The 14,568-nt window shown below is 41.4% G+C and overlaps 1 protein-coding gene across 1 annotated transcript in view; it reads left to right on the forward strand.

Moving 5' to 3' along the window:
* Positions 1-14,568, forward strand: part of PCNX2 (pecanex 2) — a 248,771-nt gene that overhangs the window by 31,897 nt on the left and 202,306 nt on the right. The window contains exons 6-8 of the mRNA XM_054021531.1: positions 2,694-2,841; positions 3,013-3,158; positions 4,475-4,568. Coding sequence (XP_053877506.1) covers positions 2,694-2,841; positions 3,013-3,158; positions 4,475-4,568 — 388 coding nt within the window. The remainder of the gene's footprint in view (positions 1-2,693; positions 2,842-3,012; positions 3,159-4,474; positions 4,569-14,568) is intronic.

Raw genomic sequence — 14,568 nt, forward strand, 5'->3', positions numbered from 1 at the left:
TTAAAAACCGTCAATGAAACAAAACAAAATGAAAATGTATAGGAGCAGTGGCATTTCAGTTTGCATTCAATTGAGGACAAAACTAAATCTATAAGACTGGGCTAGGGGCAGATGGAGCATAAACAGAAGAAACCCTGGCACAACAATCTAAAATGGAAAAAGCAGAATTCAGAGAAATATTTTAGCTGATCACAGCAGCAATAGATTTCATTTAAAATTAGCCAAGACAATAAGACAACAGACAAAATATTGAGACAATCACATTGTGTCAGACAGCTGAATTGTCTATATGCAAAAATTGTACCAGTTTAACTATACTGGTGTAGTTAAAGCTGTACAAACCCTCTAGTGAGGATGCAGTTATACTAGTATAATAGTGCTTACAGAGGCATAGGTTATTCCCAAAGGGAAGGGGAATAAGCTATACCAGTGTAAGGAATGTGTATATCTGCATCCACATTAGAGGGTTAAACCCCTATATGTATACAGATAAAATGTCACACTCTTAACTGAAATAGTTATATGGGCATAAAAACTGTGCAGACCAGGCCTTAGTTATCTCTGCACAAGTGATGAGAATTTTTTTCCTGAGCTTGACTTAGCAATAAATCTCAGCAGCTCCATCCTAGTGGATTTGAGTCAGAGGAAGTACATTTCCAGGTAAGCAAGTACTTACTGAAATGTAAACTCTACTAGATTGTCTGTTGCCTTTTTATGTTTTTTTTAATCAGTCATTTTTATTTTTGAATTTTGGCATCCTCTTGTTTCTCATGTGACAGATAATATTTGTTTAAAGTCTGTGTTTAGCAGTTTGCTCAATGAAAACCATGAAAAACAAAATGTAGGGTTACCATATTTTGAGTGTCCAAAAAGAGGACACTCCACGGGGCACTGGCCCTGCCCCCAGCCCCGCCCCCGCCCAACTCCACCCCCCCAAGTCCCCGCCCCAACTCCGCCCCCTCCCCTGCTTCCCGCGAACATTTGATTCGCGGGAAGCCTGAAGCAGGAAGCAGGCAGCAGGTAAGCTGGGGGTGGTAGGGCGAGGAGGCGCAGCCCAGTCTGGCCCCCTCCGGCGGCCGGCCCCAGTGTCTCCAGCCTGGCTCGGCTCGGGCCCTGGGGTGCCGGCCCCGGGCCAGCACCGCCCGCCCCGGCCCAGCGCACCCCCGGCTGCCCAGCACCGCCGGTCCCCGGCGGCCCGGCGCGCCCCCTGGCCGCCCAGCACCGCCGGCCCGGCGCACCCCCCAGCCGCCCAGCACCGCCGGCCCCCGGCCCAGCGGCGCCGGATTTTCCCGGACATGTTTGGCTTTTTGGGATTTCCCCCCGGACGGGGATTTAAGTCCCAAAAAGCCGGACATGTCCGGGAAAATCCGGACGTATGGTAACCCTACAAAATGTAGATTAGTTGACAAATTATATTCGAATATTGCATTATTGACTGAACTAGCTCCAGGGTGCAACATGTAAAAACAGATCATGAGAATTTTTTGCTAGAAGTCAGTTTGTAAACAATAATGATTTTCAATCCAGACTGTAAATGCATTCGTTAGTTTTTGCAAAAATCAGTAATACTTTCTGCATTTGTAAATTACATCATTGACAAAGGGGGAGTCTTAACACGCAGAAGAGATGTGGGGAGGAAAAAAGATGAAGATTTTAATGTTAACTAGACTACCAAAATTTAGAGAATAAATTGAGCTGTCATTTGAGTCATCAGATTAATGTTTATTAATTGGCAGAGACTGAAGAACCATTTCCCCCCCATATGTTACCTCCATTCAAAAGTTGAAAGTACAAGTAACTTCTGTGGAGAGAAATCAGCAGGAATCATTGTACTAAAATCCCATTGCAGACCCTCTTGGCATATCTTTCTAGTGCTAGGAGCACTAAGAATTGCCATTCATTTTTATTTATTATTAATCTTCACCACTTCAGGGGAAAGAAAATTGAAAGACTTGAGACCTGGAATGGAAAAGAGTGAGACTTTTTCCCCCCCTTCAAGCCATTAAATCATCAAACAAAAAATCTTGTTAATTGTTTCAGCCCTCGAGCCAGCATTAGGCAGTGTGGGACCAATTAGATTAATATAACCTTTTTGTTGGCTATCAGTTATTCTTAATCCTTGAACAACCATAACTCCCTAGGGAAAATGGATTTAATTAGGCTTCTGCAGCCTCTTGTCCCTTGTTGGAGTATAGTTATGAGATTATGGAACACTGTATCAGCTGCATAGTTAAACTAGGGTGAGATTTTGTGCTTAAAGTGCAATTTAAATCACTAGTTAAACAGGAAATGCACAGATTTATTTTCAAATGGGACTGTTTGACTAAGGAGTAAAAACTTTGATTTTCTAAATACTTTTGACACTTCTGCCATATTTTCAAAAAATGGGCCCTTTTAAAAAATTTCCTACACATAATGGTCTGGAAATTAAGAGATTTCCAGTTCAGGGAGGTTCAGGCTACATAGAAGCACAACACAAGGTAACTTGTGCCAAAAAACAACTCAATAATCCTCCTCTAAGCAGTTTACTCTATTCACCCTAACTAATTTGTTTTTCACCAATGGAGGCCAATTGAGCACTGCGTCTTTGGACAACTTCTCCTTAAAAATGCTCTTGTTCTGAAGTAAATGAACAGAACTCTTTACAGTGATCTGTGTAGAACGTCTCCCTTCTTTATTCACGTATCTTTCAGATAGCCATACAACAGAGAGAAAAGAAGAAATGCTGGAAACAGAAAAGCACTACAAGCATGTTTCTAAACAGGAAAGATCAGATGTACAAAGTCAAGATTGGGCTAGTGCTAGTCCAGTGCTACCAGAGCCTGCCCAATTTACAGCACAGTAAGGGCAGTTACTTTATATTTTTTGTACTTCAAACGCATGATGATGCGAGCTGTTCTGTTATATTGAGTAGAATTGACGTAAACTTTTAATTAACCTCTCTCTCTCTCTGTTTTATTGAGAACAAGAAAAAAGTTCCTCATAGTAGTTTTGAAACATTTTTGTGTCAAGTTACCAGGGCAACAGGCAAAGGCAGATAATCTACCGGGTAACTTCCCAGCAAGATAGTTCTGTCTTGCAAGTTATAAGTGGACCTGAGGCTTCAATGCAAGATGAAATATCTGTGGACGCGATGCATGTGTTCATAGATGAGCATGGTAAGTTTATGCAGCTGTAACTATTAAACCATGAGGAGAGATTTCTAAAGAAAACTCAGAAGTTATCTCTGACCTGAATTTGTCTGACATTCACTGTGGAGTTGAGTGTATTTTTCTGATGATACCTTAAAAGACATGTCTAGTGTGTTTTTTGTGGATGCTGAAGATCCCATAGAACTTCTTGTCTGAGTAGGGAATTGTGCCAATGTGCTTGGCCAAAAGGTTCCCATCCCTTGCTGTCAGATCTTTAAGCTGAGTGTGAATAGGTGATGGTTTAGATGGCAGCCATCTCCCATCATAATGGGGCTGCCTTCATTCAGAATGTTGGTCTGCTACCCGCTCCAGGATATTGAATGGACTCCTTTCCCCATCAGTACCTGACTTTGGTGTAGGGAACTCCCTGGGGACTACAGGCCACACCGAACAGTAGGGCCACTCCACAGCTACTCTAGGCTTTGGGCTGAAATAGTTCTACTGGCTGTTGTGTTTCAATGCCATCTGCCTTGTGGGTACCGGCCAAGTGCATTTCTGTAGTAGGAGATCCACAAGTCACTTAGGCTCACATCAAATCGCCCTTCCAAGAAGCACAAAAGAAGCTCCCATGTAGCTGGGTTTCATGGCTCCTGGGATCCTGTCCTTTCTCCCCTTCCACTCCTGTGTAGCACCACTGCAGCCTCTTGCATGCTGTGGACCCTTGTTCCGCATGTGCATGGGAGAGTAGCTGTGAACAGGTCAGGGGAGTAGTGTGCTTATTCACTGGAGGATCACTGCCCTGTGTGTATGATAGGTAGGCGGTGGGGATGGGACAAGCAGTAGACCGTGGCTACCCATCTTTCGTCTAATTCTCCACTGCCATGTACCTGTCATCTACACTTCTGCAAACATGAACAAATCAGAATGGTTCACTCTTTTACACTTCTGGTAATGTTTTACAGTTACCTTGCACACCTGGAATGGCTACACAGTATTTAAGGTACTGTCAGATCAGGCCCCCCTATGTTTAGATTGGGGCAGGAGTCCATTTCTTCATTTGCACAGAGCTCTCTTACTCTGCTCTTACAACAGGGAACAGAATTTTGCCCTTAATATCTGTATTTTTGTGGCTTTGTCTCCGGTTTTCCAGTGTTTATTTTAACATGTGTTTGTTCTATGATGTTTTAAAACACGTCTACACTGCCAATCATAAATATAAAGAAGCAGTTAGAACATTTGGTTTACAGATACTTTTTTTTGACCGAGAAAACCAGATTGCTACTAAATTGTAGGTGTAAATAAATAATTTACATCACTTAACTGATACTTTTATGTTTTTAAAGGGGAAATTAGATCCTGCTATTTAAAGGCTGGCAGTCAGAAGGAAGGAAATACTCGATATCAGACATCAAATTATGATTGTATTTCTAATGCTCAGTAAGTAAATTCTTATTTTTAGACATTTAGACTTTCAGTGCTGGAGGCTACAAAGCTGATTCTAGCTGTGAAAGAGACATGTGACGAGTAAGAAATGTGCTAATCTGTTTTAGAGATGTCAAGGCATGCAGTTTTTTTTTTTTAATTTTATCTAAAGGGGGGAGGGGAAGCGACCATGTTGTAAGGATATCTATAAGGAAAAGGAAAATACCCGCTATGGTGTGTTTTTCTTATCAGCCAGTAATAGCTACTTTATACTTAGAGCTGTCTTTGGGGCTGTAATTAAAACATATTGGGGTAGGTCTGAACTTTCAGCTTTGTCCTATTGCTTATCTGGCCTTGCCTACTGGCCTTTTATGGATCTCACCCTCATGTATTATGTCAGCAAGTGAGCATGCTTTTGCAGGCTCTAGGATATGAACCCTCCTCATTGTCTGAAATACAGAGTGGCCATCATGCCACTTCAGAACAGCACCTAAACAATGTTTTTTTTTTCTCAGATTGGTTTTAGAATGACCCGTGTTGATTACTCCCGCTTCCCAGTGTTCTCCCATCCCTTTATCTGTTATGCGCCATGGTTTGGGATTTTTGTATAAAAGTTCACAAAGGTGGTTTTATGATAATATTCAAATATTTTTATATGTCCTGTTGAACAGCACCCGGAGAACTTCAGGACCAGGCTGGGGGAGAAGGGTCATGGGTCATGAGGCATAACTATTGTTCTAAAACTTGTTTTAAAAATGAATGTGATGTTGGGCATTCAGAGGAGACTTTGCAAAGATGCCTGTGTTGCCGTGCTAGGAACAGTGTTAGCTTAGTGGAATGCTGTAACAGGATGGTTTGTCCCTTTAAGGTCCTGGTACCAGCAGCCCTTTTCAGACTCAGCCGGGAGGATGTCAGGTGTTTTCTATAGAGAGATGAGAGAGCTGCAGAAGGGACATGGGTGCCTGCAGTAGGCCCTGAAGCAGGAGGGATTAAAGGGAAGGCATGTTCTCTTCTCAGCACTGACAGAGGCAAAGGGAGAAAGCCTCTGGAAACGGTAGCCCGTGCTTTGTTGTGATGTTTTGCTTAAGTTCTGTATCTGAGTTGATAAACAGTGCCCAGAGGGAAGGACCTGAAAGTTACTTGGGCATGGCATTGTTTTTCATGGGATGGTGAGGGAGCCCACTAGCCCTGCAACTGCCCTTTTACTTTCAACTGTCCCAAAGTTATTTTTTGTGGACTAATGAAAAGCTCATTGAAAATAAAGAGGGAGAACCTGAGGCCAAATAGCTGGAGCTTGAGTTGAGAGCAGACTATACACTAGGACTTCTGTAGTCAAGGGACTTTTAACTTTTCCTTATCCCCAGTCTGCAGTATAGCAGTGTAGCCATTCTGGGACTGCTCCTACAGCTTCAGAGCTATCGTAGTCTGTGGCTATTGAAATCTGCATTAAAAGGGAGGGGCTGGGCTGTTGAGCCTGTGTAGTTGTGAATCCACTGATTCTACCTACGTCCCAAGAGATCTCCAGGTGCTGGAGTAGAGGAATCCCAGCAGAGAACTATTCTGGCATGCATAAGACTCCCACATCTCCCAGAATGACTGCTCAGAGCTCCAGTATGAAAGTGCACAAAAACCTGAGAGTCTCTGGATTAAGTTTAGAAGTGTGAGCAACAAGGGTGATGCCGTGGTGGGAGTCTGCTATAGACCAGGGGGATGAGGTGGATGAGGCTTTCTTCAGGCAACTAACAGAAGTTACTAGATCACAGGCCCTGGTTCCCATGGGGGACTTCAGTCACCCCAATATCTGTTGGGAGAGCAATACAGCAGTACACAGACAATCCAGGAAGTTTTTGGAAAGTGTAGAGGACAATTTCCTGGTGCAAGTGCTGGAGGAACCAACTAGGGGCAGAGCTCTTCTTGACCTGCTGCTCAGAAACAGGGAAGAATTAGTAGGGGAAGCAAAAGTGGATGGGAACCTGGGAGGCAGTGACCATAAGATGGTCAAGTTCAGGAACCTGACACAAGGAAGGCAGGAGAGCAGCAGAATACGGACCCTAGACTTCAGAAAAGCAGACTTTGATTCCCTCAGGGAACTGATGGGCAGGATCCCCTGGGAGAATAACATGAAGGGCAAAGGGGTCCAGGAGAGCTGGCTGTATTTTAAAGAATCCTTATTGGGGTTGCAGGAACAAACCATCCTGATATGTAGAAAGAATAGCAAATATGGCAGGCGACCAGCTTGGCTTAACAGTGAAATCCTTGCTGATCTTAAACACAAAAAAGAAGCTTACAAGAAGTGGAAGATTGGACAAATGATCACAGAAAAGAATAAAAATATTGCTCAGGCATGCAGGTGCGAAATCAGGAAGGCCAAATAACACTTGGAGTTGCAGCTAGCAAGGGATGTTAAGAGTAACAAGAAGGGTTTCTTCAGGTATGTTAGCAACAAGAAGGTGGTCAAGGAAAGTGTGGGCCCCTTACTGAATGAGGGAGGCAACCTAGTGACAGAGGATGTGGAAAAAGCTAATGTACTGAATGCTTTTTTTTGCCTCTATCTTACGAACAAGGTCAGCTCCCAGATTACTGCACTGGGCAGCAAAGTATGGGGAGGAGGTGACCAGCCCTCTGTGGAGAAAGAAGTGGTTCAGGACTATTTAGAAAAGCTGGACGAGCACAGGTCCATGGGGCCGGATGCATTACATCCAAGGGTGCTAAAGGAGTTGGTTGATGTGATTGCAGAGCCATTGGCAATTATCTTTGAAAATTCATGGCGATCGGGGGAGGTCCTGGATGACTGGAAAAAGACTAATGTAGTGCCCATCTTTTAAAAAGGGAATAAGGAAGATCTGGGGAACTACAGGCCAGTCAGCCTCACCTCAGTCCCTGGAAAAATCATGGAGCCAGGTCCTCAAGGAATCCATTTAGAAGCACTTAGAGGAGAGGAAAGTGATCAGGAACAGTCAGCATGAATTCACCAAGGACAAGTCATGCCTGACTAACCTAATTGCCTTCTATGACGAGATAACTGGCTCTGTGGATGAGGGGAAAGCAGTGGACGTGTTATTCCTTGACTTTAGCAAAGCTTTTGATACCGTCTTCCACAGTATTCTTGCCAGCAAGTTAAAGAAGTATGGGCTGGATGAATGGACTATAAGGTGGATAGAAAGCTGGCTAGAACATTGGGCTCAATGGGTAGTGATCAATGGCTCCATGTCTAGTTGGCAGCCGGTATCAAGCAGAGTGCCCCAAGGGTCGGTCCTGGGGCCGGTTTTGTTCAATATCTTCATTAATGATCTGGAGGATGGCATGGATTGCACCCTCAGCAAATTTGCAGATGACGCTAAACTGGGAGGAGTGATAAATATGGTGGAGGGTAGGGATAGGATACAGAGGGACCTAGACAAATTGGAGGATTGGGCCAAAAGAAATCTGATGAGGTTCAACAAGGACAAGTGCAGAGTCCTGCACTTAGGACGGAAGAATCCCTTGCCCTGCTACAGACTAAGGACTGAGTGGCTAGGCAGCAGTTCTGCAGAAAAGGACCTACGGGTTACAGTGGACGAGAAGCTGGATATGAGGCAACAGTGTGCCCTTGTTGCCAAGAAGGCTAACAGAATTTTGGGCTGTATAAGTAGAAGCATTGCCATCAGATTGAGGGATGTGATTATTCCCCTCTATTCGGCATTGGTGAGGCCTCATCTGGAGTACTGTGTCCAGTTTTGGGCCCCACACTACAGGACGGATGTGGATAAATTGGAGAGAATCTAGCGGAGGCCAATGAAAATGATTAGGGGGCTGGAGCACTTATGAGGAGAGGCTGAGGGAACTGGGATTATTTAGTCTGCAGAAGAGAAGAATGAGGGGGGATTTTGATAGCTGCTTTCAACTACCTGAAAGAGGGTTCCAAAGAGGATGGATCTAGACTGTTCTCAGTGGTAGTAGATGATAGAACAAGGAGTAATGGTTTCAAGTTGCAGTGGGAGAGGTTTAGGTTGGATATTAGGAAAAACTTTTTCACTAGGAGGGTGGTGAAGCACTGGAATGGGTTACCTAGGGAGGTGGTGGAATCTTCTTCCTTAGAGGTTTTTAAGGTCAGGCTTGACAAAGCCCTGGCTGGGATGATTTAGTTGGGGATTTGTCCTGCTTTGAGCAGGGGGTTGGACTAGATAACCTCCTGAGGTCACTTCCAACCCTGATATTCTATTCTATGATTCCCAATAACCTGTGTTTCCTTCCACTTTCTCCTCCAGAATACTGCACCAATTCTGCTATTTATGGCTTTGTGGTCCTGTTATAATTTGTTACCTCGATTGATTAATTACCACAATTGTGAATGCTAATCTAGACACTCCACAACCATTTATTCCAAGTCACTTCTTTACTCTAGGGCTCATCTTACAGTCATGCTGGTTAACTCAAGTTACCCCATGACCACAAATTGGATTCTAGATAAAGCCTTTAGAGTGTTTTGTACCTGAGGGTTGGTTATGAGCAGTGCTAGATTTGTTCCTTTGTGTGGTCCTTTCAAAAACGGATTATAAAGCATGCAAAAGAAGAATGTCATGTATGAGAATAGTTTTCAGTTCTATTTCATAAATTACATTCTTAAAGCCTGTTACTGTTGTCCCAGGGTAGCATCAATGATGCTGAAATCTTGATGATGTCATCGTGTCACAGAAGCAGTACTGGACTGGAAGGTTGATTCTTCTTGATGCTGTGTTCTTTTTTGTTGTTGTTCATATCTGTCTTGCCTCTGCTGCTTACTTGCTTGTAGAGATGAGATGAGCAGGCTGAGCTGAGAGCATAAGAGTGCATTAATAATGTGTAAAGAGTATGTGAGAGCATGTCTCAGTCTGAAGGAATTTGTACTCTTTTCTCTCCATACTCTCTGAAGGTGGAAAACACACCTTCAGGGGCTTGGCTGGATTCAAATATCAGACGCTGTCACCCTGCATTGGCTCAACACTTTCATGATATGGTCTGGTAGGATATTCAGCTCATGAATATGCAATCTGCTAATGCGTATGCCACAGGGTTGTCATTCTTCAATTTTATGGTTATATTGCTTTTGTCTTTGGGGCAGGAAATTTGCCGAACATTTTTAAAGCTAGAGTTTTAATTCTTTCTGTTGTTCACTTTGTTTTGAGATATCTCATTAGTTCCATCAGGGTTTAATAGGAGTCAAAATTCTGTTTAAAGTTTGGTCCAAACACTCCTATTTTCTATATCAAAATCTTGCGTTTTTTTTTAAAGAGTGTTTTTTAAATTTAAATGATTCATAAAGAGAGTCTTTAAACTTAAATAATGTATTGTCTTTCCTTCTTAACAACCCTTGGACTGGTTCTTCCTGTTTTCCTGAGTTTGAAAAGGAGTTCCTTAAACATTGCCAGATAACTGATTAATTTCCCACTTAGATACATGTTTTATACTCATGGCTTCTAATGTTAGTAACCAGTTATAACAAGTTAGTAGTTTTACATATTGGTCCATAAAACATCTAACTGTTCATATCACAAGGGTATCAGGCAGTTAATATAGTTACGGCTTGCATTTAGATGCAAAATATTTGCAAATAAACATCTCAAAGGAAGAAGAACAGGAGTACTTGTGGCACCTTAGAGACTAACAAATTTATTAGAGCATAAGCTTTCGTGGACTACAGCCCACTTCTTCGGATGCATATAGAATGGAACATATATTGAGGAGATATATATACACACATGCAGAGAGCATAAACAGGTGGGAGTTGTCTTACCAACTCTGAGAGGCCAATTAATTAAGAGAAAAAAAACTTTTGAAGTGATAATCAAGATAGCCCAGTACAGACAGTTTGATAAGAAGTGTGAGCATACTTACAAGGGGAGATAGAATCAATGTTTGTAATGGCTCAGCCATTCCCAGTCCTTATTCAAACCGGAGTTGATTGTGTCTAGTTTGCATATCACTTCTAGCTCAGCAGTCCCGATGCCAACTCTGTCCACATATCTATTCAAGTGACATCATCATAGGACCTAATCACATCAGTCATACCATCAGGGGCTCGTTCACCTGCACATCTACCAATGTGATATATGCCATCATGTGCCAGCAATGCCCCTCTGCCATGTACATTGGCCAAACCGGACAGTCTCTACGCAAAAGAATTAATGGACACAAATCTGACATCAGGAATCAAAATACTCAAAAACCAGTGGGAGAACACTTTAACCTGTCTGGTCATTCAGTGACAGACCTGCGGGTGGCTATATTACAACAGAAAAACTTCAAAAACAGACTCCAACGAGAGACTGCTGAGCTGGAATTGATATGCAAACTAGACACAATCAACTCCGGTTTGAATAAGGACTGGGAATGGCTGAGCCATTACAAACATTGATTCTATCTCCCCTTGTAAGTATGCTCACACTTCTTATCAAACTGTCTGTACTGGGCTATCTTGATTATCACTTCAAAAGTTTTTTTTCTCTTAATTAATTGGCCTCTCAGAGTTGGTAAGACAACTCCCACCTGTTTATGCTCTCTGTATGTGTGTATATATATCTCCTCAATATATGTTCCATTCTATATGCATCCGAAGAAGTGGGCTGTAGTCCACGAAAGCTTATGCTCTAATAAATTTGTTAGTCTCTAAGGTGCCACAAGTACTCCTGTTCTTTTTGCGGATACAGACTAACACGGCTGCTACTCTGAAACATCTCAAAGGAAGCTTATCCTATCTTTACCATTTGAGGGACAACAAAAGTTTTCACTGTTAAGAGGAAACATGAGTTAGAAGTAACCAATTTCTTCTGCAAACACTTTCAAGCATAAATGTTCTGAAAATTTGAAGACTTTAGAGTGTTTATAAAAGAAATCAGTTTCAGTAAGGATATTTCTAGAATTCTTTGTGTGGGCTTAAAATGAAAAGTGTTTCTCTTTGCAAAGAGGAGAGGTAAAGAGGCCCACTCCGATAACACATCCTAAGCATCACTCATCTTTAAAATATTCTGACTGAAGAGCATCCTCACATTCTTTTACACAAACATATTTCTTTCCAAAACATAAATATTCGAAAAGGTTTTTTTTTAAATAAAGCTCATGTCTGTATCAAACTGGTGTTTTGTACAAGGGGGAGGTGTCTGGTTGTTTGAGAAGACACTCTTTTTGGTTGTTTGCCTTTTGACCAAATGGTTCCTTGATTTACCACATACCAGTTGTAGTACATTTACAGTTGAAGACTTCTGTCAAATATTCTATACAAGGAGTAAATCAGAATAACTAACAATTACATAATATTCAGAAACATAGTATAAAATAAAATAATATAGACTATTAAAGCAAAATAGAAGTTATAAAGCTGCATTCCAGATTCAGTGAAAACACATTTATAAGGTAATAAATATGGTTTTATGGCTAAGGAGGTGGTGTTTTCCTTGACATTTTTGGTGCCTGTCAGTGGTTGACAGAAAACAGATATTTACATGGAATTTCCTTAATTATCATGAATATTTTATTTAATTAAATAACTAGTTTTAATAAGCACATCAGATATCCTGTTCTCAAGCATATGTATATAAAAATAATTGTAAATATCTCATTAAATTCAGTAAAGGTGAAACCAGACTCATAACAACCTACAATTACAATAATAAATATAATCATTGTATCAATAACTATTTTTGCATCAATAGTGAGTTCTGTCCCCTGCAGTAGCGTGAATTGGGCCAGAAGGTTTAGCTCAATGTCAGTTACTAAAGTATACAGTAATAAACTGCTCTGCATTCTTGCAGCACCAAGCTAATATATCCCCGAAACATATTTAATTGCTTGTCTGAACTGTGCTCTATTTACACATTAGGATTCTTGTTAAGAGCTTGGCCTTCTAATGTAAAAATAAAAATGTGTCAATATTTATTACCTTCTAGTAACACGGCATTCTAGAATGTGTGTCTGAAATATTGTCTTCTAAGGATTCTGTCTTTTTAAATGACTAAGAACACAAGAGATTGATTAACTACTATGTGGACACATTATACCTCCTGGTTTCACATCAATCAAAAACTGAATTCAGTTACTGCAAACTACTGCACTTTTTTCAAGTTACAAGTGGCAATGTGACACACTGTCTGAACATATAGTCTGGAGAAGTTGAATATTTGATTACCCTTTGTTTGTCTCTGGCCTACTGGGGAGATGTTCATTTTAGAATTAAGTGATGGACTTCAAAAGCCTATTCACATCCCCCCTCAATACTTCACCATGTTTAGAAAGACAAAAAAAGGTGAATTGAAATAAACTTGAGGTTACTAATGTAAAACCAAGTTGAGTATTTTCATAGTGTGTCTAGATTTTTCTGCTAATGCTGAAAAATGTATTGCTAATTTTAGTGCTAGTGTAAAATTACAAGTTTAATATTAAAATAATGGTATTTGGAGAAATCTTGAACATAAAATCCAATATCTAAATGTGGACACACAGAATACTTGGCTGCAATAATAATAATAATAATTATTATTATTAACAGAATAATCTCTGAAACATACATCTATCGTCAAGTTTCCCTCACAGTTTGCTTTGCCATTTAAAATTATTTTGCTGATTTTGGTAAATCTTTGGTGAAAGTTTTAGTACTTGTCTATATTCCCAAACTACTGGATGAGCTATCCAAACATCCCATGGCATTTTTAAAGGGCTTGAAGCAGCTCGCAGATCTATTAGCACCACAGTTATGTTTACACTATGAAATTTGGCTGCTTTCTACCATAGATTTTGGTGGTGATGATGAGACAGTGATTTTTTTGTATCACAACATCTTACCCTAAATGTGTTACATCTTCTGGCATGTCTACACTGCAGTAAAAGATCCGTGGCACTGCCAGGGCTGGCCTGCGTCAGCTGACTTGGGCTTGGGCTGCAGGGCTATAAAACAGCAGTGTAAATGTTTGAGCTTGGGCTGGAGCCCAGGTTCTGAGGCCCACCCCCCTCACAGGGTCCCAGACCTCGGGCTCCCGCCCAAGCCCGAATGTCTATACTGCAATTAAACAGGCCCTGAGCCCCTTAACTCGAGTCAGCTGGCATGGGCTGGCCACAGGTTTAATTGCAGTTTAGACATACCCTAAGTGACTGATGTATTGGCAAAAGATATGTTGCAGTTTTTCACACAGTATTTAATTAGATGTTACTTAGTGATGAAATACTATGGTATTCTGCCCCAGCCCCACATAGGGTGACCAGATTGCAAGTGTGACTATCCGGGACAGGGTGTGGCGGGTAATAGGAGCCTATATAAGAAAAAGCCCCAAATATCGGGACTGTCCCTATAAAATGGGGACATCTGGTCACCATACCCCCACAATGCCTACTGCACTTTGATCTGTGGGAATGGGTAATTTGTCAACATCCCTTGAAATGACTGCCAATGCAAGGTCATATGCCCCAAATTACATGAGTCAGCATCATTCTCAGAGGTGCAGTTTTTGCTTGTAGTGTTTCAGGGGCTAACTTACAGATTTTAGACCCAAGTATAGGTGTGCCCAAACAATTTATATTACCTATCGGCTTTGGAACATCTTTGTTTGAAGTGATGCGATTCCTACCAAAGTCCTCTGTAGTTGCATCCATTTATATCAGGGAAGCATTTTGCTCTTTTGTTTCAGGTAAGAGGTTCAGCTAGCAAATACTCTTCTTTGGGAGATGTGAGCTAACTTGTATTCTTTAGTCTGTCTCCTTTCTGAAGTATTTAAACTATTGCAAATGGAACAGAATCCATGCAGGACAGATTCATGACACACATGCATTGATATCAATTGGTACAGAGCTGATATTTGTTTAGAATGGTTTGTTCTTCAAAAATGGTTGCTAATCATTATGCAACCTTCTTTGGTCCAAAAGTGTTTGATTCATTTGTTCAAATATAGACTTAAGTGGTGGACACTTTTTTACAGTTCATTATCATTATTTGTATTACAATTGCAGCTAGCGGCTTCAACAGTGCCCATTGTGCTAGGCATTGTACAAACTAACAGGAAGAGACAGTCCC

Source organism: Malaclemys terrapin, chromosome 3 (assembly GCF_027887155.1).
Source record: "Malaclemys terrapin pileata isolate rMalTer1 chromosome 3, rMalTer1.hap1, whole genome shotgun sequence".
NCBI lineage: Eukaryota > Metazoa > Chordata > Testudines > Emydidae > Malaclemys > Malaclemys terrapin.